We start from the raw sequence: 27,522 nt of genomic DNA, 5'->3' as shown, positions 1-27,522 counted from the left end.
CTTTTTTTTTTTTTTTTTTTTTTTCTGCCCAGCTCTGTTGATATCCAATTTTCACTCTGTAAGAAGATGCTCATGTTTTATTCTGTTCATCAAGATTTCCACTGGCACTCTTACAGAGTGCTACTTTCAGAATCTTCCCACTTGCCCCTTGCACCCAAACCAAGAGAAAGAGGAAACTGTCCTGAACCTCAGGCACCATACCCAGAGAGACTCCCTAGTGGCCTGAGAAGGGAAGGAATTTGAGAGCTAGAAACCAGTGAAAATGGTGCTATCAGCAAACCATCAACCTGGAATCTTCACAACTAATACAAACCTTGCCCTATACTTCCTTCGTCATTGCTACATCTACTTAGCTTCTGACTTTCTGAAGTTTATTTGCCTTTTCTAGTTCCCCAAATTATCCTCTAGATCTGATTCAGTTTCTCTGGCTTTGGACCTCAAAATCATGAAATAGAAGTAAAGATAATTTTCTACTTCATTAGGCTCCTAAATACTTTCAGAAATATTCCACCAAACATAATCTAATCTTTCTCTGTTGTTTTATTCTAGCATGCCTCAAACCCCATCATTCTGTTTCTCTCTTTATCTCTCTCTGTCTCTGTATCTCATTCTCTCTCTCTCACACACACACACGCATATATACATACACAACACGGTTAGATTAGACATAGGACAAGGTATTAATCTCACCATACTCTGGTTCATTAATCCTTGTCAGGAGCTCTGTGTTCAGTTCAGAATTTAATAGGTATATTAACTGAAGAATATGGTGAGTCCAGAAATCACCCTATGAAGACAAGTTGAAGGAACCAGAAAGATTTAACCAGAAATGAGCCGTTTTTAGACCCTTCAGTTATTACAAGACCTTAGTAATTTGACTATTCTAAACATTATTTTAATAGTTCTCAATAATTTAATAACAAGTCCTTGCAGGCGTAGCTTACTTACTGATAGTCAATTCTCAGTTTTTTAAAAAGTAGATGTTCTTCTTTAAGCTAAACTAGAAAAATTTTTCTAAAAGTAGAAAAATTGACTATTTTGGAAAACATTTTGAATATTACACTGAAAATTTCATAGAACTACTGCTTCCAATCATCTGATTGCTTCAGATAGGCTGATAATGTTAGAAAAAAACTCTTTATCAGCAATGCATGGCAGTCCCACAGCACTACTTTCCATAATCAACAAAACCTCCCTTTGCATAGATATGTGTGTAAAAACAGAACATTCATAGAGAGGGCAGAGTGCCATCAAAGGTGATTACAGAGACAGTAAAGTTATTTTATGCCAGGCAAAACAAAATGCTGGGTATCTCATAGTGTTTCAGAACCTGATTTCAAAAGGATCATACAGCTAGAAAATAAAATTTAGCATGGTGGACCGTTCTACAGGATATATTTGTAAGTATGAGATTTTGTAAAATAGTTGATGAATACAATAATGTTGGTTTGATATCAATAATGAGTGGATGTTTAACAGCAGGACTGCGAGAAGTATTAGATTTCTTCTGAGGAAAACAAACTACTGAACACATGTTTGCTTGGCCTAGGCTTTCTATACTTAAAAAATAACTTGCCTGGCCTAGGCTTTCTAAAAAATACTTACAGTCATACATGTATAAATGAAGCTTCTAAATTGTGCAGTAAAGAATAGAGTATAGATTTAGAGTATGGTCTTTTATTTTATATGGTTGTGTGTGTGTGAACATAAATATATGTGTTTAAATAAGGGTATATTATAAAACCAGATGTCTCAGAATCGTTTGCTTCAAAAATCATGCATTATCAAATAATTAGTTCCATTATTTGATTAGCTGTACTGATTCTGGGTATCGACCATTGCAAGATTTACATGAAGCATTGTTCATTTTGATTTTATGGAGTTTCTTCATTTCTTAATATTACGCCTAATAGGCACAAATAAAAAACGAATTACTTGCTCTTTAAAAGGCAAGAATTTTCTGTGCTATGGCAAACAAAACCTCACTAAAATGTAAATTTGGGTTTTTCTAAAACTTGAGGTTTTTCTAAGTTTCATGTGACATTCCATAACATAAGAAACACATTTAAATGCAGATACTATATTGAAGAGAATGAATTTATAGCTATCTATCAGGATAATAAAGACATTTAAATATATGGAAAGGTAAAATTTAAGAAAGTTCATTTAGTTTCATATTACTTTAAGAAAGATTTCATTTAAATGCTAGAGAAAATTTGGATTTATTCTGGCACAATATATATCTAATTAAATTCATCACTAAAGCATTTATAACCACTCTAAGAATTAGATTGTATAGATGAAATGTATGCTTTCATAAAAAAAAATCAAGAGAAACATTGGAGGCAAAATCATTTTGGAGACCTAACTGTTTTTAAATACTCTACACTTAGAGTGTAAAAATGAGCACTAGTTTTACTGAGAGGATATGGAAAAATTTAAAAGACAGTCAGATTAGAAAAAATTTAAAAATAATAAATAAAAGACAGGCAAATTAATGCATAATGTTAACATAAAGTAAACAAAAAATAAAGAAATGGCAATGGAAAACACAAATAAAATGTATAGGAATTTTTACAGTATCAATCTCTGAAATTAATAAAATTCCAGATCAGAAGTTAAATCAAAAATAAGGATAGCCTGGGGCGCCTGGGTGGCTCAGTGGTTTAAGCCTCTGCCTTCAGCTTGGGTCATGTTCCCAGGGTCCTGGGATCGAGCCCCACATCGGCCTCTCTGCTCAGCGGGGAGCCTGCTTCCTCCTCTCTCTTTGCCTGCCTCTCTTGTGATCTCTGTCAAATAAATAAAAAAAAATTAAAAAAAATAATAAGGATAACCTGGTGAGTGCTTGAAATGTGTAAACCTGGTGATTTACAGAACTGTACCCCTGGGGCTAATAATACGTTATATATTAATTTTTTTAAAAAAAAGGTAAAAAATAATGGGGGGAAAAATAAGGATAATCTAACACTTACTAAGTAGAAAAATTAGTTACTTAAAATATAAAACAAGGTATTTATAGAACTATTTTGCCAAATATGCATTCTCTAGGAAGTACATAATAACATTTTTGGTTTTGTTATTATTTTCTTTTTAGGTCAATGGAATTTTTCCATAATCATACTACTAACATGAGAAAAAAATGATTGTTATTGATTTGAAATTTGGTGAGTTTCTCCAATTTAAATAAATTCTATATCATATCCATTTGGATAATTCTTTTACAGAGAACTCTCTGTCAAATAGAATTTCAATTCTATAGAATATTTTGTCAATATAGAATTTTATTTGTCGAAATAAAATTTTGTCAAAATAGAATTTTAATTCTTTAGAATATTTTAGGCTAATTTTTATGTTGACCAGTAAATGACTATGTATGCTCTAATTCCAAGTAAATTTATTAATTTACTTTTTGTGGAATTACCAAAACTTTTCCTTAAAAGCTCTCAATTATAGGGGCACCTGGGTGGCTTAGTGGGTTAAAGCCTCTTCCTTAGGCTCGGGTCATGTTCCCAGCATCCTGGGATCGAGCCCTATATCAGGCTCTCTGCTCAGTGGGGAGCCTGCTTCCTCCTCTCTCTCTCTGCCTGCCTCTCTGCCTACTTGTGATCTATGTCAAATAAATAAATATATTTTTTTAAAGTTCTCAATTATAAATATGAAAACTTTTCACTCCACCATCCTAAATTTTGGTATTTAGATGCAGATCTATGACTTAATGACATATACTGTTGAATAAAAAATTGCAGATATTTCTTTCTAAACCACTAGTTATTTTTGGAAATTATTTGTGTCAGACTGAATTTTATTTTCTTCATTTTTGCAGACAAAATTCCAAAGGTGACCTTTTCTCTTCTCATTTTAGAGGTATGAGAATTTTAATTTCTATTCCTGCATCTGTCTACCATCTTCCAAAATTAAAAGATTTTGTTGGTTTTTGTCTCTTTGTTTAATCTCCTTTTTTTCTCCATGTCTAAGCCTTAACTATAATTTTAAGCAGTGTTTTGGGTAGAAGAAGTAATAAGCTCAAGGGAACCAATCTGTCTATTATCGGAAGCTAAGTTAAATATTTGTGAATTTATCTTTTGGTTTCAATGCAGAGGGCATTATGAGGACATGGACAATGTTCTGCAGGATTTTAGCAAAGAAGTGGTGTATAGTCATAGTCATAGTGAATCCAGGAGTAATCAGAAAAGGGAGGCGCAGTGGACATTCAGTTTCTGAAATATTAGAAGACAGGCCATAGGGCTCCATGGGGTGGGCAAGGACATGGAGCAGAACTCTGACATCGGGACAATCCCCCAATAAATTCCATTTCTCAATGGACTAGAAAACCAAAGATCTTTGTAAAACAAGACTGCTTTGTGATTTAATTTACACATAATACATCTTTTACATAATTCTGTCACTAAATACTTTATTTCACTGTGGATGCCTTTATGTCATTATATTGGTATTCTGTAATTTAACTTATGAATGTTTGACTTAAAATACTAGATAATATATAAATAACTACTTAAACATGATTATCAAGTAACATTTGAACTTAACACTTTGGGGAATTTATAGTCTATTAAGATTATAGAAGTCAGAAATATAAATAATATTATTTCATACATTTATATTTTTATTGCCCTCTTTTTTCAATGTCGTTTAACTAATGAGCCAGTTGGGCGAGAGAACCTAAATTAATCACAGGGCTACTACTGGTCTATACAGAGCCTTTGCTGGAATTTTAAAAGATGGCCTTTTAAATTTAAATGATGGTCTTCATTCACTACAAGAATGAAGCCCCACTTGGAGGCCCTTTGGTTGGCAAAGAGACTGTGGGGGGACCTAAGCCTCTTCTCTCCTCCAGACAATGTGTGTCCATAGACGAGACAACCTCTTATAATTGTTAAGGGTAGCTCTGGCTAGACTGTCTTCTCAGAGCTCGTCTGGCCAAACAAATCCTTCCTGGCAGCCTTGTCCCTTCAATATGATGTGTGCACCCAAAGTGCCTGACTTGCTACAGAAGATCTGGCTACTTCTAAGCTGGAACCCCAGCTACTAATATGTGAACAACAGAAATACAGAAACGTGGTACAAAAGAACAGGAAGATTTGCAAGGGAGTGTACTAACACACTGAAGAATGAATAAGGTTAACTAGAAGGTTTACAAGGTCTGAGATGAAATTTAAAAAGGGGAAGGAATGCAGTCTGGCTGAATGTGTGTTTCCTGTACATACAAGAGAGTTCAGGAAATATTTCCTGAGTGACAGAGTGCAAGAAGCTACAGGAAGATCAGATTAACTGGAACAGAAAGTTTTTGCGTGCAAGCATTTTTCTAATCTTTACAATTCTATTTTAGAGACAAGGAAATTGAGAATCTAAGAGTTTACTTACAATTACACAGCTAATAAGATCCTGAACTCACAGCCGTGTTTCTTTGGCTTTGGAGCATAGAATTATTTTAACATACGCAATCACCTGTCAAGAGCTGTGGGAACTCGGGGTGAGTGGGTGGCTCAGTGGGTTAAAGCCTCTGCCTTCGGCTCAGGTCATGATCTCAAGGTCCTGGGATCGAGCCCCACATCAGGCTCTCTGCTCAGCGGGGAGCCTGCTTTCCCTTCCTCTCTCTCTCTCTGCCTCTCTGCCTGCTTGTGATTCTTGTCTGTCAAATAAATAAATAAAATCTTTAAAAAAAAAAAAAAAGAAAGAAAGAAAAAGAGCTGTGGGAACTCTCTAAACTCTAGAGCATCTAGAAATTACTTTACCTTTGTCATGCGTCTGACCTCAGTACGTGTTGCATACTAAGCCTGTTCTACCTTTGCCAAACAATTCCAACAAAATCCTTAAAAATATATGATAACTTATAAATAGACATGAATTTTAGTTACAGAAATCACTAATGTGTGCACATAGCTCTGATACACCAAGTGAGCAGACAATGACATACAAAAAATTGTGTTAAATACTGTAGGGAAGGGAGAAGTCATGGCCCAGCAGAAGCCAGGGATAACTAGTTTTATTGACACATGACAGAAAGAACTTCTTTACCAGCCTCCTACTTAGAAGAGAAGCAGGGAGCCATTGGATAATCTGCACTTTAGAAGTGATTACAGAGATAAAGAATCTTAAAATTTAATTCAGGGTCCAATTATGCACAGGGTCGGTTATGAATAACCAACCAATGTAAAAGATTTTTTAGCCTCAATTATTTCAGTGTTAATCATCCTTGGTCAGATTTATCTTTCTAACAAAGCATCTTATTTTCATCACACTATAATTCAAAGACCTCAGTGAATTATTGCTACAACAGAATAGAGCCCAACATTTAAGGCCATCTAGAATCTGTCCACACACACAGTTATCCTTATAATCAACTCTCTCTTGCTTAAATTGATTTAAATCTATATTTGCAATCACAAGAGTCCTAAATTTGTGTTTTTTTTTTCCTATAGATATACTTAGCTACTTGTCCCTTGCTCCTCCTTATGGGAGAGAAGCAATACAGAAAATGAAATCCATCAGACCACAGAACCCCCAAATTCTTATCCCCAAACCTACAAATATACTTAGATCTAGACCTATTCCAGTTACAAAACAAACAAACAAAAAAAACCCAGCTATTTCTTCCTCTATTTTCACTTCCAATATTCTATCCCTCAATCTGAATTCTAGTCCCTTAAAAACAAATTTTTTTTTTTCAGAAACCTAATGTCTATTGATTTTCCTCCTTTCTCCTAAGTCTACAACTTCTTTCCATGAACACTATTTGCCAATCTGAGGGCAGGTCACTTACACTGTAGATTTTGTGAACCAGATTCTTTTTTTTTTTTTTTAAGATTTATTTATTTATTTAACAGAGAGAAATCACAAGTAGTCGGAGAGGCAGGCAGAGAGAGAGAGAGAAGAGGAAGCAGGCTGCCTGCTGAGCAGAGAGCCCGATGCAGGACTCGATCCCAGGACCCTGAGATCATGACCCGAGCCGAAGGCAGCGGCTTAACCCACTGAGCCACTCAGGTGCCCCTGTGAACCAGATTCTTAGAGATGTGCAGGCCAGAACAGCCAGAGAGCACAGTCCTGCCTCTCAGTCTCTGTTACACTGTTTGTTCATGGCTTTCATTAGATGGGAAGGAAGAAGGGGCGAGACAGAGGGAAAGCAGGAATGGAGAGAGGGCCAAGGAGAGAAAGAAAGTCCAAGTAGCCCTATATTGGTTCTGGTCTCCATTTCCTCTTGTTTTCTTCCCTCTTGCTTCTGCCCTCCCTGTTTGCCAAAACCCCTCTCACCAAGGCTCTTGATGACCTTCGTGTTAGCAAATCGGATGGATATTTGAGGCCCCCTTGTCCTCTCTCTCTTTCTCTTTTTTTGAGAGAGTGCTCACATGTGCATGGAACGGGCCTAGGAGGGAAGGGAGGGGCAAAGGGAGAGGGAGAGAGAGAATCTGAAGCAGACTTCATGCCCAGCATGGCAGGGTTAGATCTTGGGACCCTGAGATCATGACCTGAACCAAAATCAAGAGTAGGATGCTTAACCAACTGAGCCACCCATTCTTTTTTCCTTCATCTCTTCCCCGCTCTTAACACTCAACTGACTAGTCTTTGCTTTTTGATAACTCATTCCTTGGTTTCTGTTTATACTCTGAAGCCTTCTGCAGGCTTCACTTTCTCAGTGTGTTTCTGAGTCATCTGTCTTGGGCCATCTACTTTTCTGAGTTCATATTCTCTTCCTGGACCATCTTATCTTTTATTTGGGTTTCTCCTATGTGTTTTATAAAAACCGCCACCTTTATCTTGAGTTCAAATCTTTTATCTGAACTTGTTTCCTGTATGCCTCCCACCTTCCACATCCAATACATCAGGTTCTCTACCACGTCTAAAATCTGTCTCTCTCCCTTCACCTCTCCTGCCACCTTCTGAATCTAACCCTGTAAGACCCTCACCTACATTCCCACAGGCAATCTCCTAACTAGTCTTCCAGATTACACCCTTGCACCATTACAATCAATTCTACTCACAAAACCCATCTCAAATGTTAGCACGTCACCTTCATATTTTAAAATCCTTAATAATTTTCCAGCTCCTTCCTATGAAATTGATGGTGTGTATGGCCCAACATGCTTAGCTTCTGCAGGTCTTCCAACTTCATCTCTCATCACTTTCTTGCTGCAATGAACATTTTGGAACATGATTATTGATCCAATCTTAGTTCTCTAGCCCATTCTCTCAGCTCTCTCCCTGCCATATTCTAGATTCATGAGAAGACTACATTCCTTTCACTTCCTCAATGAGAACATGAACCAATGCCCAAGCTGCACTGGCCTCTTCACTCAGCACAGTCCTGTACATCCTCTGGGTTCCAGCTCAGCTATTACTATACTGGGACGCTGTCTCTAACTACCCCCAAATCTGGCTAGGTTCTTCTCCTATGTGTACTCATGGACCACTGGACTTCCTGTCTCAAAGTCCCCATCAGAGAGACTTTAACTGCTTGCTAGTGAAGATAGGAAGAGGAAAAGACAGGATCCGCATGGAACACTGGCAGCCAGAACTTGGCACATAACAAGTGTTCAACAGATGTTTTGAAAGAATCAGTGAAGACTAATATGAAAACTCACTGTTATCCTTAATAGTTCCTTGTGTGTAAGTGTGCATACATATTTAGAAAATATTTCCATCTCTCATTATAAATTGTAGATTTAAGTACTCTTAAATTTTTGAATTGTTTTCTCAATGTTCTGAGTTTAAAACCCTCTATAACATACACTGCTATATAAAGCCTGGGCTGAGTAAACTGTACCTAAATTTTAAAGCCAAGGTTATGCTGCCAACAACAGAGAAAACCAGGTAAGCAACACCCTTCTCAGAATTCACCCTTAAGGAATCTTATTTTTTTATTTAGCTATATACACTATTTTGGCTAATTACAAAGAAGCAAATTCTTGTGCGATATATTGAGAGATCTTTCTAAAACTAAGAATTACCCAAAAAAAGGGAAGACCCAGGAGTCGAATTCATTGTTGGTGGGCCCTAAATGGGAAGATTTTTCTCAGTAAGCTGTATTTTTTAAAAACATATTAGGATGAATAAGTGGCCCAGGTGGGTTCTAAAGTCACAACTCGAAGTACCTGCATTTCTAAAAAAATATTTATAAGATGAGTTATTTTGTTTTCATCTCTCCTCCCCACGCCACCAGTGATTGTATCCCATTAATTTCAAAAACTGATGCTTATTTTTTCATGATTTATAATTTTGTGTGTTCCTGAGACATTGACTCTAGCATATAATTATTTTAAATGACTAAATTATACCAAATACATTTTGTATTGCTTTAGAAAAATGAGCAGTTGGAATTGTTGGATTTGCAAGATGTGCAGAGATGAATCTAAGAGGCTTCCTTCAAAGTAAGTGGCATTTAAATTAGATGGCCGTTCTCATGCATATGTATCACATGATAAATAGGTGTACATTTATTCAATGGCTAATTTAATATATTTTGTTCAGAGAGTAAAATTTGCATATACACATGAGCAATTCCTCCAGAAGAGCAATCATGTATTACCCTAAGGTTTCATGTTCATTATTTATGGTTTATACTTGAGAATTAAGCAAGTTTAATGTTTATACAGGGTCTATTATAAACACTCTTAGATTTCTTTAAAGTTTTATATTGTTTATGTTCAAATGAGATTCTTTATCCAAAATATTTTCAGGATTTTAACCCTCCATCTAAAAGTGCCAGAAACCTCATGTCTATTTGGAAGAAGGGAGACTGGTGTGATAACCAGATGCTTACCAGCCTCCCGAGTCTCTTGGATATTTTGCCAAACTAAACATGTAGCCATTTGGATGGGAATAGTGATTGCTACAATGGAATGCATAATGCCAGAGAAGGGTAACAAACCGTTTGATTGGATTTTCCACCTCAAGGATTCCCACACACTCCAAGATTCCCACACTGAGGATCACTGTGTGTTAGTTTAACCAGAGTGCCTATCCAAGTCCATGTGGACTGCTCAGTCCTGGCCCCATCTCCCTTGCTATGGTCAGAGCTCCTGGCATGCCTGTTCCTGCCCTGTAGTAGCAAAATATCTGAAAATACAAGCATTTGTGTGAGGTGAGGAGGAGGCTGAAGTGGTAGGTGGATGAGATAAGAAGACCCAAAGCTCAGCATTTTAAACAACCAGGTGAAGCTGCTGTGCTGGGAGGGAGATGAAGTAGGCTAATTCGGGAACAGCTTCCATCTCTTCTGCTGATGACTCCCATGGAGTCTCACCACCAGGGGCTCATGTTTCCTTCTACTCACCTTGTGGACCAGCCATCGGGGAAGAGGGCGGCCAGGGAAAGAGAATTTACAGTCCTGACAAGCTGGTAGGTAACAGTCGTTGGATAGGTGTTGTATGTTCATGACCTTCTACTTTTCAAGATAACTTCGAGAGATAGGTATTATCTCCATCTTATAGATAATAAAACTGGGGCTCAAAGATTTTAGGCAAAATCAAAAGCTATTAAATGCAGCACTGGAATTAGAACTCAGGACTCTCAGACTCTCAGACTCCAGTGACTCTTCATTCCCATTTCCACAATGCCACAAGGTCTCAGAATGCTTCCCTGTTTTGTACCTGGTGCTTTTATTAGGAAATCCGGATGGGTGAGGAGACAGAGAGGTTTAGAAATACTCTCACCTGAATAGCAATGGGACAGCATGAAACTTGAGATGCTCAGAAAAAATTACAAGCAAAATGGGGTTAAACCAAAACCAAATTTCATTTTACAACTTGAACCCCAACTGTAATCACTCTGATCGTGATCTATTCCCATAAATCTCATGAATCTTAGATAAGGAAGAATTCTCTCAACAACAAAGTGCCAACGCTTTATTTTAAGCTAAGCCAAGACAATGACAGCATCTTGGCTCATGTTGTAGGTTTTCTTTTTTTCCTATATAATGGGAACACGGGTGGAGCCAAGAGGAATGCCACATACCTTGCCGAACTTACCATTTCACTGGATGGGAAAGGTCACTGTAGGTCACTGTTCTTAAAGTTCTAGTAAGAGAAAAGAACAACGAGTCAGATACCATGTCATGGAAATGGTTTTTGAAAGCAATCTTAATGTCAGTATACTGTTAAGCCTCAGTACTGATGCACATAGTCCACCTAAAACTGGCACGGACCATCCAAATTTGTAGACAACAAAAGACATTTGACCTTTTTAAGACTCCTGATATTTTTGCATGTTCTAGGTCATGTTTTAACCTCTTTGACTAATCTTCTCCTTCATTGTGTTAAGTCCCTCCTAATGCTGATAGCTGTTCCCGCAACACCAGTTACTGAGCTCCCTACACCAGGTGTAGGCAATGCATAGGGCTTGCTTGTATCTACAGTGAGCTGATGCCTTGACATCACCAGAAACAGGAAGATGAAGAGTGAACCAACTGTAAATTGAAACAATCATAAGCTGAATGGCGATGAACACATTGAGTATTTTGAAGGAGAGAAAATAAAATGATACGTAAGAATCCATAGTCACTAGCCAATCACCTCACAAAGCCCCAAAAGACGAACAGAAATGAAGCCTCAAACCCAGTATTTTCCACAGATTTTTTGAAATGGTAAATAGTTTTTATACCGTTTATTCACATATTATTCACTTTTAAAAAATTCAAACCCTCAGCCTGTAAAAAAAAAATTATAACAAATAATAGAGAAAATATCTGCATATAGGTTACTAACTTTATTATATGAATGCATGCAAATAGACTTTGTGGATAATCTCTAAGATATAAATAGTTACATGGGCCAACACATTACTGATGCCAGCAGCACATGATGCAAACCCAAATGCAGTTTGGCAATTTATACCAAGAACCTTAAAAATGTGCATTTCTTGGGGCACCTGGGTGGCTCAGTGGGTTAAAGCCTCTGCCTTTAGCTTGGGTCATGATCCCAGGGTCCCGGGATAGAGCTCTCTGCTCAGTGGGGAGCCTGCTTCCCCCCACACCTGCCTGCCTCTCTGCCTACTTGTGATCTCTCTCTGTCAAATAAATAAGTAAATCTTAAAAAAAAAAATTTTTAATGTGCATTTCTTGACCCACTTTAATTCTACTGTTACAAATCCCACCCATAAGCAATTGCCCTGTGTGAGCATAGCAAGCCTTAATCACAAGTTTTTATGTTAAAAAAATGAGAAATAATCAAGATGCTCATTGAGAATAATTATGTAAACTATAGAATGCCTCCTTATAGGAACACCTGGGTGGCTTGGTTGGTTAAATGGCCAACTCTTGATTTCAGCTCAGGTCATGAGATCGAACCCCACATTGGGGTCCATGTTTGAGGATTCTCTCCCTCTGTCCCTCCCCAATCCACATTCTTTCTCTTTCTCTCTCTCTCAAATAAATAAATCTTAAAAGAAGAAAAAAAAATGCCCCCTTGTAGAACACTCCACAATGACTATTAAAGATTATAATGTTATAATTATAAGTCGTAACACTATAAATGGATTTTAAGATAATTGCGATGACACGGAAAAAGCTTAATACAAGTGAATATATATACATATATATGTATACACACACAAAGTATGCATGTCCACAAACACACATTCAGAGTATGGCTACTTCTTAGTTAAACACACACACACACACACAAGTAACAAAAACACTGAAAACAAGTAAATCAAAATATGAATAGTAGTAAGTTGGGAATAATGGAATTACAGGACTATGGATCTTTATCTTTTAAAAATTTATTTTTAAATTTTATACTACTTTCACAATTTTTTTAAGTTTAGTAATTTAGAAAGTAAAAAAAATAAAATGTAGGAGATCACAGAAAGGTAAATTTCCATCCCAAACCACACACAAATAGAGTACAACTATAATTTGGCATTATTTTCAAGATCATGTATTTCTCTGTAGTTCAGCAAACCCTTGAGAATACTTTGGTGCAATGAGCACCTTCTTTTTCTTTTCAAAGCATTACTTTGGAGGAAGTGTTACAGTGGGGCCAGTCTTTCGAAAAGCTGATGGCTACAAAATGTGAGTATTACGTATATTTCATCTTTGACTAACCAGTCAGTTTCACTCCTAACAGAAGAAGGTGGCACTAGATGGTGAATGTACGCCTCTCTTCTCACAGCCTTCTAAATGGCAACTGCTCCCAGTTAAAAAAAGAAAACCTGAAAATAGTTTGTCGTGTCAACCACTATTATTTTCTTTGGTGTTAATTAAAACAAGATTAGTCACTGGGAATTTTTAGTTTTGACAAGTGTATGTGTAAAATCCCTTAGAAAATATGCTTACATTGTAACACATCCTGAAATACACTGCCTTACCATGGCCTTCTAAAGTTAGGATTTTAGAAAACTCAACAATTTGCTGTTCTTAGTGCTTTCAAAAGTAAGAAAAGTTTGAGTCTTAATGTTTTGAAACTCCTCGGAGTTAGTTTTCTGTTTTATCAGTGTCTGATTTACACAAGACTTCATATAAATCTGCATATAGTGGTATGGAAGTATCAACATCCAGATGGTATAAATGAGAGTTAACAAAAATGGATATTAGGGAGATAGAGTCATAGGCTCAAAGCAAGGAATACAAAAAAGTGTGTGCATTCATGGGAGCAGCCACTTGTATTTGGGGTAGAGAATTGGAAAGTTGATAAGTACCAGAAGACAGGTACGCAGAGGAAAAAAAAATGTAGTAGATACTCATAGAAAATTCTCTTGTTTGATGAATTTAGTATTTTTTTAATGTTTGCTAATTGTTGTCTACAGACCTCTTCTTATTTGAGATTCCCTATTAGACTCTGCAAATATTTCACCTGTTTACACCTACTGACTATGGAGAGGGAGTTAGCTATGCTACTTAATGATTTAATTGATGGGATGTATCGGTCGTGACTCTGCATAGAGTACTTCCTGTTACTCCTGGGGGTGACCATGTTTCTGGGGCACTCCTGCTCTCTCTGACACAAGGGCCCCTCCTGGCATGGAGACAGCTGACTCATAGAGTGTAAACCAGTGGTGTAGACCCCTGGCTCCTTCTACAGGAACCCTTTCCTCAGCTATTCTGGAAATTACTTCATGGCCCTCCCTACTGGGATCCACACCTCCAGACCTAGCCTAACAACCCTTTCCAATAAATATCTGAGGCCAGGATTTTCTTGTGAATCGCCCCAGCCTTTGACTTCGTGTCAACCACTATCATATTTTGTGATCCGGTTTGCCAGCATGATTATGAATTTTTAAAATTGAAATTTGGGGGGTCAATTTTAGGACACTGGAGTAAAAGGAAGGGACAAAAGCATATATTGTTCAGTCAGCTATATTGATTGATCCTCCGCTAAATAATTTGGATTTCAGTCCCAGCCGCTGGAATCTATGTTTTGCAACATTGCACATTAATCTCCCTCTGGAAGTTTCAAATTCTCTATCTGTAACATGGGGATAATATCTCCCATCTTTCCAGCATTATTGTTTATGTTAGCCATAAAACACCTAGCTTAATAGCTGATGCAGATTAGGCATGCAATAATTGGTAGTTACTTTAATTAGTAATAAAGTGCATGTCTCTGAATATCATTCCTTTTTCTTTGCTGCTTACCAAAAAGTTCAAAATCTCTAACTTGGCCTTTAAGACCCTTTATCCCAAACTCAAACACACTTTCTACGATTTAGCCATTTAGCCGCAGCTCTCCCTCCTCACATGACACACCCCTCCGCCAGGGTGACCTTTGTTCCATGGCACACCTGCTCCAGGTTTCTTGGCAAGTCCTCTGTCTACTCTGTTATCTGCCCGTCCTGGCTAGTAAAATTCAACTTCCACCTTTTCCCTGCAATCTCTTGGAAATACTTGCCGTCTTTCTTCCGTTAGTATCAGTATTTATTCCGCTTCTAAGTATGGTTATGTAGCATACTGGGTTTTTTCCACAGACACTTTCTCAGTAGATTTTTAAATTCCCTGAAAACACATATCAGAGAGAGTTCACCTTTCATCTCCTGTCCCAGAGGCTAAAAATGTGCTTTTTATTCAATGGGCATTTAATAAATGTTCAATGAATACTAACATAAGACAAATATTAGTGAGAAAAGATCCAACTATCAAGCCATATTACATAAAACTTTCTGTGCCAGTCCTAAAGGCCTCATAAACAAAGTGAATACAGTTAGTTGTTTGGTAATGATCTAATAACCTCAAGTGATAGCCTAATTACAATTAGCTATTCAGAGGTCTAGTGTCATAAGAATAAGCAAAGTTTACAGAAAAGGTGAGGATGGGAAAGCTCTTTATTAAACCAGCAAAAGCAGAATAAGAATCTTAGGAGAAATTGAATTACTATGAAATTCATGTAAAATTTAATAATCACATAATTAAAAAAGGGATAAAACAATTCATCTCTGGACCATCCAACCAGGAAGATAATATAAAACAAAACAAACAAACAAAAAAGAAAAACAAAGAAACATTAAATGTACCAGAGAATAAGGTGTGTTTACATTAACCAAGGACATTAGTAAAATGTATTCTTTACCTAAGATATGCAGATGCTTCTTTCTACAGAGATTAAAAGACTATTTCTAAGAACATGTAGTTCAGAAACTACATGTAGGAAGGAAAAGTATTAAGTATGGTTTCAATGGATGAACAGGAATCAGTTTAAGAGATGTTTACTGAACAGCCATTAAGTACTAGCCATTACAATACAGTTAAGTTCAACTTCCTCTTGAGACGAGGGGATCTAAGAATATCGTCAATTGAAGAACAGAACCCTGTCAAAATTAAGACCTTAATTAGAAATTAAAAATGCTAATAGCCTAGATATTATTCAATGATTCATTATTGACAAACAAGTTAATTTTTTAAAAAGAGTATATGTGTTCAATATCCATTCACTAAATCTTAAGCACTTAGGTACCAGGCAATGTGCTTGGGGAAAAAAAATTCCATGCACCCATTACCACATGAAATAATACAGGGAAAAGGGTAGATTTTTTCCAAAAACTGAAAATCTCCCAGAAGAAAACAGGGAAGCCTACAACTGATAGCACATTGTGGTAAAGTAGAAAATGGTGATTGTTACTTCTAGTAATATCCTGAATGGAACTTCAAGGGCAAGGCAAACACACACTTTTTAAAAATAATAGCCTTTGACAACATTTTCACCAAAGGATGAAAAAAGGGCTAAATGGCAGGGTTTGGTTTGGTTTCATTTGGTTTGTTTTGGTTTTTGCTTCCAGAGTAAGGATGGCTTTATAAAGCTTTGCCTTTCCCTTGAAAAAGAGTCTATTATTACATTCGACAAGCAGAAAGAAGCTCTAGATATAGAAAGAAAAACACAGACACACATTTCTTTGACATAAAATTACTTGCAAGGTTGGGTTAGGACAGCCTTATAGAAGAGCAGCACTTAAAGTATATCCCAAAAGTGTAGTTTGTGACTGAAGAAAAATGTGTACTTAGGAAGCATCCTCGGAGAATCCAAGGGCTGAACAGATTGCTCAAACAACTGCTAAGAACAAACTGCTTTGAGTTTTAGCATACTGTGTGAAGTATGATCCCTGAGCTGTGAAGCGTCTAGTGAGTTCCAACTATGTAGAATGTAGGGACAGTGGAAGTACTTTCCTGAAGGCATCCACAATTAAAGACTAAAAAAATATATACATGCACCATAAACAATTTGTGAACAACTATAAAGAAGGGAGACTAGAAATAACAGATCGCCTAGCACAGACCTCGTAGGTAGGTCTGTAGCACATACACACTAGGTTTGTGCTAAGGGGTGAAGATAGATGGTGGGGGATAGCAGGTCTCTGGGGAAAGCTTCTCACAAGAGGCAGATCTGAGCTGGGACTTGATTCCGACTGCTGTAAAATAATAAGGAGGTCTGACTGACAGTACTTTAAAAATAGTCAACTACGTTAGAAGTCCAGTAGAGAGACAGTGTGTAGGATTCCTCAGGATTTAGTGTAAAAATTGGTCTCATTAAAAAATCTCCCTGGGCGCCTGGGTGGCTCAGTGGGTTGGGCCGCTGCCTTCGGCTCAGGTCATGATCTCAGGGTCCTGGGATCGAGTCCCGCATCGGGCTCTCTGCTCAGCGGGGAGCCTGCTTCCTCCTCTCTCTCTGCCTGCCTCTCCGACTACTTGTGATTTCTCTCTGTCAAATAAATAAATAAAATCTTTAAAAAATAAATAAATAAAAATAAAAAATCTCCCTAATGAGGTAAGCAGAAAGTACCCTGCGAAATTTCCAAGTCTGCAGGTGATAGAAAGTCCTCCAAGTTTCCAAACACCCAAGTTTTTAGGAGAGTTACATTATTTGCAAATGGACATAAAAGTAGTAATAAGTTTTTTAATGGACCAGAAAAAAAAAAAAATGTCAGAACTATTTGTTACTTTTTCATAAAAGTACCTGAGAATTACCAAAAATTTTTCCTTAAATGATGTTGACCCAAAATAGAAAGAAGTTTAGTAAAATTGCAACTAACTTGCTTGGATGATTCTTTCAGTCGTTCCTTGGGTCTGGGAAACCTTCCCAGCACTGGGACAGAGGTGAAAGATACCTACAAGGTCACTGTCCTCAGCTCATGTGCTCCCTCTAGAGGAGGAGATAGACAAACACACAAATAAATAGTGAATACATAAATATCAGAAAGTGGTAAGTGCTTTCAAGAAAATAAAACCAGCTGACATGGCAAAGAGAAGGCAGATATAAGGGGACAGTTCAAGTGTATGACTAGAGGACAACTGTCAGAAGGGGTAAAATTTGAGCTAAGAGCTGAACAATGAGAAGCTGCCAGCCAGGCTGGGATCTGTGGGTAGAGTGGCCCAAGCAGAGGAAAGCCATGTTTAAAAGGCCCAGAGAGATAAGCGAGGACATTGTCTTCAAATAAACAATGCTCAGCATATCATAAGTATAAGACTTATTGGCCACATAAAAAGCTTTCAATTGCAGAGTAACAAGGGTCAATGTGATTTTAAGGGTACTCTCTGGGGCGTCAGTTAAGAATCCAACTCTTGGTTTCAGCTCAGGTCATGATCTCGGGGTCATGAAATGGAGCCCAGCATGGAGCCTGCTTAAGATTCTCTCTTTTCCCCTATCCCTCTGCCCCTGCCCCTTTTCCCAAAAACAAAACAACAACATAAAACCCCTCTGATTCTCTTCTGAAAAAAAAAGAAAGAAAGAAAGAAAGAAAGAAAGAAAGAAAGAAAGAAAGAAAGAGAGAGAGAGCTGGTTGGGGAAGCTATTGCAATAAACCATGTAAGACTATAAGTTAGCGGGGAAGACAAAGCCAAGAGTACTTAGCATATAGACTCTAATAGAAGTCATGGGACTGTGAGATCACTAAGAGGGAGTGTCAGGGAAAGGGGAGGAGAGATCCAGAAATGGAACTTAGGTGCGTGCTGATAGTGCCAAATCCAGAGAAGAGGAGGAGTCAGCAAAGGAGGTGGAAAAAGAGCTTCGGGTGAATTAAGGATGAGCAAAACAGTACATCACCGTGAAAGGCGACGAAGAGCATATTTCAAGAAGGGAGCTGTGAGCTGTGTCCAAGACTGCTGAGAAGACCGGTAAGATGAGAAAAGACCAGGGATCACTGGATGTGGCAATATGGAAGCCAGTGGTGCCTTGACAGGAACTGTTTTAGGGGCACGGGAATGGATAGGACAACAGGAAGCAAGGGAGAGAATGTAGGGAATTATTTACAGAAGTTTTGGGGTGAAGGTCAGCAGAAAAAAGAGTACAGGTTAGAAGGAGACATGAGGTCAATACTGAGAACATAGAGTCAAGAGCCATTTTTGGTTTTATTTGGGAAATACAGTAGCTTTCTTAGAGGTGATGGCAACCGTTAGAAAGAAAGTGATGACATAGAAGAGGGTAGGGACAATTTCAAGAGCAACAAAGAAATGGAAAGTCATGGAGAAACCATAGTAAAGTGGAAGTTAGAAAAGAATGGCTCAGGGGCGCCTGGGTGGCTCAGTGGGTTAAGCTGCTGCCTTCGGCTCAGGTCATGATCTCAAGGTCCTGCGATCGAGTCCCGCATCGGGCTCTCTGCTCAGCAGGGAGCCTGCTTCCTTCTCTCTCTCTCTGCCTGCCTCTCAGTGTACTTGTAATTTCTCTCTGTCAAATAAATAAATAAAATCTTTAAAAAAGAAAAGAAAAGAATGGCTCAGACATTGTTTCCAGTTCAGGAGAAAAGTTGGAAAGGAGGGAGAAGAAGGCATCCCTACCTGATGAAATTAGTGTCCTCTGTGAGGTCTGAGGCAAGGGCGTCAGCACAGAGCTGACGAGAGATGGGGAAGGGAGAAGGGAGAAGAGAAGAAATAGTTTCTGGCGAGTGAAAGAACCAAGATATTACGGAGGGGTGGTAGAATGACTGTGTAATGTTGAGTGCCCACATAAAATTTGCCCAGATGATTTCAAATGAGGAAGTCCAGTTACATATGTTCGTATGTTCTCTTCAGTTTGTTCCAGAGCAGACATAGAGTTAAGCCATTCTAAATAGGCAGGTTTTGTGAATCACAGAGTCTACATCACCATTGATTTGGGTCAAAGTCATCCTTCAAGGTGGTGTATACTTTCCTTCCTTCCTCAGTTACTACGATCACCTGCAAACATCCTTGGAAATGCCAGGTTGGATGCTGTAGGACTATCATATCTCTGGAGACCATGAAGATGGTTCCAATTCCTGTGCCTGGTGCATCTTCAGCCTGGCACAAAGCAGACATTAGAAGTGACGGATGGATGCTGTTACTGCACATGCCTCATGATCCCACAGACAGAGCCTCTCCCTCAGCTCTCTTCCTCTGAGAGAGATTCTGTGCTGCTCGCTGTGGATCTGCAGCTTCCTACACTATCATTTACTCTGCCCTCTGCTAATCCCTTGCTGTTGCCATAGTTCCCTTCGGCAGCCCTCATACTACCTCCCCTGCGGGGTGGCAGCTCCTCCACACGGTACTATTTGTCTTCTCTAACTCCTCGTGCACTTGTTCCCTTGAGGGAGAAAACAGAACAACAAAACCTGGCCTTTCAGACACATCCTTGTTCCATTAGGACATGTTGTCTCAGTGTCAAAAAAAAGCAAAAAGGAACAACACGTCAGGTAAAATCTTCTGGTCTTTGGTGCCCCCAGGATGCTAAATAATTATGGTTTGCTGCTTCACCTTTCAAAACTTGCAGAGAATCACTTTCAAACATAAAAGTATGAGAAATCCGAAAGCCTGGATTGACACACTGGTCTAGTCAGTACCTGCTGTATATAAGGCAGGGCAAAGCCACTGGGTGTGTGAAGACAGACCTGCAGTCCTAATTCACGAAGTATGAGCCCAGGAGTGGGAAAGTAATCAAAGGTAAAGGGGTAGATAGAGCAGACTGTGATGCAGGGTGCGACAGAACTGTAATTATATAAGATGGGCCAGGTGCTATTTGTCAACAGATGGGAAACACTTACTTAGGTGGGGGAGGGGAGTGTTAGAAATTTTTCCAGAAACTGAGATGCTCCACATGAGTCTTAGATCAGAGTACAAAGCCCACCTCGCAGAAGGAACTGCCTGTACAACAGCATGGCAGTGGCACACGGCTTGGCCAGGAGCAACACTCAAACCAAGAATGTTTCCAGAAGTGACAAAGAAAGAGGTAGAGAGGTAGAGAACACTGTATCTTCATGGGCCCTGTAGCCACTGCCAAGGTCTGGCTTTTTTTATGGGGGCAATAATGGGAAAAGGTTGAAAGGTTATTATTAAAGGGTTGTGGCCAGATTTTTGTTATAGAGATTTTTTCTTTTTCTCTGATAAAAGTGCAAAAGAGATTGAAAGCAGGTCAGATAGACAAAATGAGGTTTTTTTTTTTTTTCAGATTAGATGGCTTACATATTTTTCTCAAAAATCATAAACAAAAATTCTATGTAAAAAGAGCAGAGAAGATAATGCAATAAATATAACCATGTCTCTCATATGTAAAGATCTGAAAAAATTCCAGAAAACACTAACAGTGTAAAAAAATTGTTATATGATTTGAAATTCACAGAAAGAAAAGATATGGTCAGTAAGAAAGAAAAAATGTTTCAGCATTAATATATTAAAAATCTAAAACAACAAAAATATATGTTTATAAAAAATTAAAAATTAAAAAAAAAATCTAAAACAACTGTAAGTCACTGGTTTTATCCCCATCCGACTGGAAAGGGTGAAGTGAGCAGACATTTTGACACTAATGTTAGTAATGAAAAATAATGAAATCTTTCTGAAAGCAATTTTACAACAAGTATTGATAGTCTCCAAAAATACGGTATCTGTCAACCTAGGGATTCCACCCCTTAAATTAATTCTAAGAAAATAATTACAGATGCAAAGATTTATACAGGAAACATTCAATGTAGGATAATTTACAACATAAAAGTGGGAAACAACATAGATATTCAATAATAGCAGGGTAGCTAAATATAAAATAGGGTAGCCTTGCAATAGACCAGTATGTGACCCTTAAAAATCAAAAGAAGAAAGTGTTCCTACATACTAAATATGAAAGAATGATGCAAAATTGTTTTCATAGTATAATGTCAGTAATTTATATATGTATCTATGTTTGTATCCATGAATGAATACTAGTTAGATAGAAAGTTAAACATTAACAAAGGACTGAAAAAACAAAGGGAAATATATCAAATTGTCAATAATCTTTATTATCTTTATTGGAAGTTTTCTGTATTTAAAAACAACTCATAGTACTTTAAGTTACTTTTATAATAACACAGCAAAAAGAAGTTAAGAGAAAAATCATAAATGATTAATATCATAGTAGCCAAACTAGAGAATCTCAGTAAAGCAGGTTTACTTTTAACCTTCATATAGAGTCTAGTACAATTATGGAATTTATTATTCCAAGTGGTACAGATTGAAAATAAAATAAATTTAAAATTGTTTTAGGTGCATTTCTGATGAAAGACCGCAATATAGCAAAACGTTAGGATTTAATTTGTGGTGTAAGCTTTTTCCCCTTGCAGAAAACAATCCTGCAACAGATGGGCCACTGCTCTGACTCAGCCAAGAGCAATGTCACGTTTTCCTTCTGCATCAAGATACTGACATGTGTTACCTTGTGTGTCATAGAAATATTAATTTCAGTGACTAGCTTAAAAAGATCATTCTAGAGACTCCCAAAAGCATCACTCACATTCTTAAGAAAAAAGTATGCATTATATATGACATAAACCTATTTTTTCCATCTTCTCCATTTAATGAGCAATTCTAGTTGTTTCTCCTTATTCACTCTGCTCAAGCAAAATCACGGTCTGTGGAGTATAATGCTCAGGAAGGAGTAGCATTTACAACTTCAGAACGGGCTACTTCGGGCCTCACTGCCCGATTTGGAAAAGGCTTTTCCACCTCTAAATTCATTTGTTGTATGAGTCAGTAGAAATTCTCAATTGAGCAAATCAGTTCCAACTTTAATAATTACTCATATTCCTGGAACACTTTCATACAAATGCATCTTCAGCTGCTTACTTGACTAAGTTATAAAAATTCTATAAAACATACCAGCCATGTGAGTCTACTGATTCCAGGCACCAGAATCTTCTCTGAAATATCAGAGAGGTCCAAGTGATCGATGTCAGCTTTCAGGTCCAGGTCAGGTAAAAGATCACATTCAAATCCCACTAATTTACAAAAAAGGTTCATTTCTTGTTCATGTCACACAGTGACTGGGTTCAGCTCCAGGTCTCTTCCATATCTTCATTCTGACCTTCAGACCAAAGGTTCTTTCCCAGAATGTGTCCTTTGCAAGACCAGTTGGAAGGGCAATCGCAGACCACCTGCTTCAACTTTCTGCTTAAAACCTTCTTCCAGCTATCCATGGCACATTGCATGTATTTCCTTGGCTAAAACAAGTCCAATAGGCAAGGCTGATATAAGTAGGACATAAAATGTCATCCTCCTATAAGAAGGGCAGGAAGTAACTAAGACCAATACTACAATCTATCATATCAAGTGTCTACATAAAATATCAACAGCAATGCATGGACGGTTTCATGAGCAAAGGCCTTGGGTATTTTGAAAACTGTTGAACCATTTGCCCAGTCCCATAAAATCCTTCCTCCGCTCAATCAGGAAAGAAGTTAGAGAAGGCTGACACAGATGCAGGCAGGTTCTGAAATGAGAATCTCTAAAGATTTAACTATGCAATGAAGCTAAACCTAAGTATCAACACAAATTGAGAATTCTATAACATAGAATCTAATATTGGTTTCCAAGTCATCTCCTTCTCCCCTAGCCACCCAGCCACTCGAGCCATCCAAGTAGCCTGGTGGCTGACTCTCATTCCAGGATCTACAGATTTTATCTGGTACCTCATTGCTTACCCTGTTCCATAGATCACTTCTTTCTTTTAGGACTCTCAAATTCTGTTCCTCAGGACGCAATGTCCAAATTCCACTAAGTACAAAGTATGTCAAATTGCTTTTTATCTTCTTAGCTAGGACTCCATTTCTTCAACACACACTGCAAATTATTGTCTTCCAGCTTTACTTATTAAGCTAGAAATGGCTTTCTGTTTTGATTTTTTTTTTAATGGTTTTGTTTTGTTTGGGTTTTGGTTTGCCTTCCCATTCAGCTATTTCTCTAAGATGAGCTCCGCTTGCTACAGTCTTTGTCTCTGCCCTTAGCTTTCTGTGCCTGTGATGAAGCAAGGCACATCTTAAAGTTGCTTGGTGGTGAAAAGAAACTTCTTGTTTGAAATCTAAGATAAAATGTATTCCCCATTGGGTAGAAATATCTAATCCATATCATTTCCTATGTTACATATTTATACACGTTCCATCCCCATCTCATCTGTCCTCTCAACTCAAGTGTTACTCCGTTCAAACCATTTCCTACTGAATGTCATGAAGATTAGACTTTCATGATATTCATGAGACATGCTCTAATTTTGTGTGTTCCCATGAAGGCACATTTCTTGCAAATTGAAGAGGGGATCTGCCTCTTTTTGAGTTTTTTTTTTTTCTTGAATAAAAATATCTTGATTGCTATCTTTATTTTTGTATCACTGCTGACAGAGCCAGTAGAAGCCAAGAAGTTACGGCTTTCTAGTGCTAGAAAACTCAGCCTATTCTGTAATACGAAGATCTTGGAAAGCTTGACTTTATATTGGTACTCTACCTCATTACCATTATTTCTTATGGCAGTTAATAATACTGAATAAAATATTGTTAATGAAAATCCTATGCTTGGTCACATATTCAATGTGCCTACACACACACTTCTATTTACTATCAATTAAAAGTTACATTGTTTCATCATTTAGCAATTCAATTTCTCAGATATGCCAAGAGACTTCCCAGTCAGCAAAAGAAGTTCTGAGAGGGTTCATCCTCAATACTGAGAATGTTTAGTCCTCCCAGAGATTTTCTTTAATGTGCTATATTTCTGGGAGCTTGCCTAACCCTTTTCTACAAAATAGTGCCTCAGTCAGAAAAGCACCTTTCACATGTATGTCCTTGTCTACCCACTCCAAAAATACAGCTGAATACCCAAACTACCAATGATCATCTCTGGCATCAAGAGTCATCTCATGGTCATGCTACACATACCCATTGTCCTGTTCTCTATTTTGAGAGAGTTTCCAACACCGCACCTGAATTCCATTCTTCGTCTGGTCCTTCCTTTCTCATTAAAGCATAATGAGAAGTTGAACGTTTCCTCCATCCATGTTCTCCATGTTGGATACTGAGAAACACCCCAGGCTGTACAACCTGATCAATTCATTACTTCTACATGACTTGGATATTTTTCTTTCAAACTTGACCTGCCTGTTGAGATTCTAAACCGTGTCCTGACCCTCCAGTATGGCTGGAGGACTTAGATCTTCATGTCAGTTTCATGATGGAGCTCTGTCTACTGATCCAACTTAAGCCCTGTTTCTGAGTCCCAGTGACCTCTCCTGCCCCAAACCCACCCACTTCAGTGAACATTTTCCTCTGAATGACTCAGAAGAAAGGAATGAAGCGATGACCCCACTACTAATGAGCATTGTCAAAATATGCTTTGGATGTAAGTGTGATGTAGTGTGTGTGTGTGTGTGTGTGTGTGTGGTTTGTGTGTGTGTGTGTGTATCATTATACAATATTCACTTGTTGAATAATTTGGAAGCTTTGATTTAGACTTTAGTTTTAACCTGCATTAAATATTGTTCAGATTTTCTAATGATTTTGATCCATGAAAATAAACTGATTTCTCCATTACTTTTAGATGGTCCAGTGGTCTATACAGCATACTTAAAAATGGAGCACAGTGACGAGAATATTAAATTCTGGATGGCCTGTGAAACCTATAAGAAAACTGCCTCTCGGTGGAGCAGAATTTCTAGGGCAAGAAAACTTTATAAGATTTACATCCAGCCACAGTCCCCTAGAGAGGTAACTACGCGACAGTCATGGCTAATGGAAATCAGTACATCCCGGAGAGGGCGCTAAGATCTCTCAAGCACACACATGTGCCAGGCACTTCATATCCAGTATCTCCTACTATGCTACAAACTCAATATTGTAGACCTTATTTTACAGATAAGAAGCCTGAGAATCTGGGAAGTTAATTAGCTTGTTCGGTGTCACAGAGCTGATAAGTGAGAGAGTTAGGATTCACAGTTAAGCCTGTCTGGCCCCAGAGCTGCTTCTCACTAAATTATCCTAATTCCTGGAAGAGTTTCTTTAAAGAGAGAAAGAGAGAGAGAGAGAAAAGGAGAAGTCCTTGTAAAGAAGAATCGATTTTGCTGGAAGGAACTATAGATGCCATACACTGGCATATTGAATACCCCAGTGGTTTGGGAAAAGTCTCTGCCTCCACACCAAACTCACTGCTCACCTCAGTTCCAAAGCAGCCAATCAGCAAACATTCCCACTGATATTTCTGCCAATCATTTACAACGGCCTCAAGAAAATAGAGAGCCATGAGTGTGTGAAACACTGGGACCCCTCCTGGTAGAGAAAGAATAAGGAATGAAAATTCTTGTCAAGGGATAAGGGTGGACAATGCTATGTGAGATTCCCATCTCACAGGACAGTCCTATGTTATTGACTGGTTCCTCAAAACTCTTATCTGGAAAATACTTGGTTTATTGAAATAACCACTTCTCTCCTTTATTTCTCCATTTCTCTTCACTCTCTTCCCATTTCAGGGCATATTCATTGAAACCAACAATCATGACTACTAAGAAAGATAAACTTTAAAATAGCACCAACTTCCCCCTTCCTTAAAAGAGACCTTCATCTCATAAACTTCCTTGTTTGTAGACTCCACTAACAAACCAGTGCATCTAAGTAAGCAATGGTTTCCGAGATTTCCTTGGTCTGGGGCTATGTGTTTTCTGTTTTGTTTTGGTTTTTAACCTGGGATAGGAAGGTGGATGTTTGCTTTTGAAAGAGCAAAGTTTGTCTCTTAAAAGTCTTTTTGGATATCTACAGAATTTCAGACAAAATTACCTTTTTCCAGTAAAAAAAAAAAAAAAAAATGGAGAGGGGGGAAAAATTAAACCTTTCCATTATGGTTTCTATCTTCAATGATACCTACTTATGCTCTGCATGTAATTTCACTTTTCAGATTAACATTGACAGTTCAACAAGAGAAACTATCATCAGGAATATTCAAGAACCCACTCAAACGTGTTTTGAAGAGGCTCAAAGGATAGTGTATATGCACATGGAAAGAGATTCCTATCCCAGATTTCTCAAGTCAGAAATGTACCAGAGACTTTTGAAGACTATTCCGTCCAACAACAATTCCTAACTCTCACTCAAAAGTATAAATTGAAAACGGTGCATTGAAAGTGCTGGCTTTGTTTCTTTAATTAACACACACACACACACACACACACACACACACACACACCATCACACACTTACAATCAGAAATAGAATAGGAATGAAATAGAAGAAATCAAATCGCATATTAATGTCTTCTTGTTCTCAAAGAGAAACAGATCCCCAAAGGGATGGACTCTTGAACAGTTATAACATGAAAAACACAGTTCATGGCTTGCCTATGTAGCTCATGTAGCAGATAGGAAAAAGGAAAGCCTTCATAACACCAATATTATGAAGTTTTTACTAGAGTAGTCAATAATGATGGTTTCTTATTAGTGAAGTTTTGTTGTCATAAGGCACAGATCAGTTCTTTAAAAACTGTAGCTATATGAGCTGTCTCTAGCATGAGTGTATTGTACAGATGGAGTGCTTGTAATAACTTCAGTTAGTAGACAAACAGTATATGAAGTACAATCAATGGTCTAATATTATGAGTAATATAAAAAGTTGTGTCTTGAGAGATATTTTATCTGTGAAATGTTCCTATTATATTCATAATTAAATTTCTATATCATATATATCTTCTAAATGTGAAAAATTGCTGACGATTCTAAGCTATTAATAATGTATAAAATTCTTCATTTATTTGTATATTGATATAAGGGTAGAAAACTTAGTTCCTATATTTGAAGTATTGTTTCCTCACAATGTGAATTTATCATGGTCCTGATAATCAATAAATCTAAATATAAA

General features: G+C 37.7%; 1 protein-coding gene and 1 long non-coding RNA gene across 2 annotated transcripts in view; one reads left to right on the top strand and one right to left on the bottom strand.

Moving 5' to 3' along the window:
- The window catches only part of LOC309850273, a 171,255-nt gene that overhangs the window by 59,887 nt on the left and 83,846 nt on the right, over window positions 1-27,522 (bottom strand). Inside the window, exon 2 of the long non-coding RNA XR_014304161.1 lies at window positions 10,980-11,027. This is a non-coding gene — a long non-coding RNA (uncharacterized lncRNA). The remainder of the gene's footprint in view (window positions 1-10,979; window positions 11,028-27,522) is intronic.
- On the top strand, window positions 1,206-27,522 carry RGS13 (regulator of G protein signaling 13). Its single transcript, XM_082703963.1, has 7 exons — window positions 1,206-1,400; window positions 3,095-3,164; window positions 3,824-3,864; window positions 9,315-9,383; window positions 12,960-13,021; window positions 25,220-25,386; window positions 26,567-27,522. The coding sequence occupies exons 4-7, from the start codon at window positions 9,319-9,321 to the stop codon at window positions 26,750-26,752; spliced, it is 480 nt and encodes a 159-aa protein (XP_082560089.1). The 5' UTR covers window positions 1,206-1,400; window positions 3,095-3,164; window positions 3,824-3,864; window positions 9,315-9,318; the 3' UTR covers window positions 26,753-27,522.

Source organism: Mustela nivalis, assembly GCF_964662115.1.
Source record: "Mustela nivalis genome assembly, chromosome: 16".
In the NCBI taxonomy this organism is placed as follows: Eukaryota; Metazoa; Chordata; class Mammalia; order Carnivora; family Mustelidae; genus Mustela; species Mustela nivalis.
This window is presented reverse-complemented; position numbering and strand designations above follow the sequence as displayed.

What these genes read in the sequence shown, in the direction of transcription:
- RGS13 (XM_082703963.1), top strand. Translation starts at nt 9,319, where the DNA reads ATGAGCAGTTGGAATTGTTGGATTTGCAAGATGTGCAGAGATGAATCT. An exon ending in AAAGCTGATGGCTACAAAAT is followed by an intron (nt 13,022 to 25,219) that starts GTGAGTATTACG and finishes CATTACTTTTAG; the next exon opens with ATGGTCCAGTGGTCTATACA. An exon ending in AGCCACAGTCCCCTAGAGAG is followed by an intron (nt 25,387 to 26,566) that starts GTAACTACGCGA and finishes TTCACTTTTCAG; the next exon opens with ATTAACATTGACAGTTCAAC.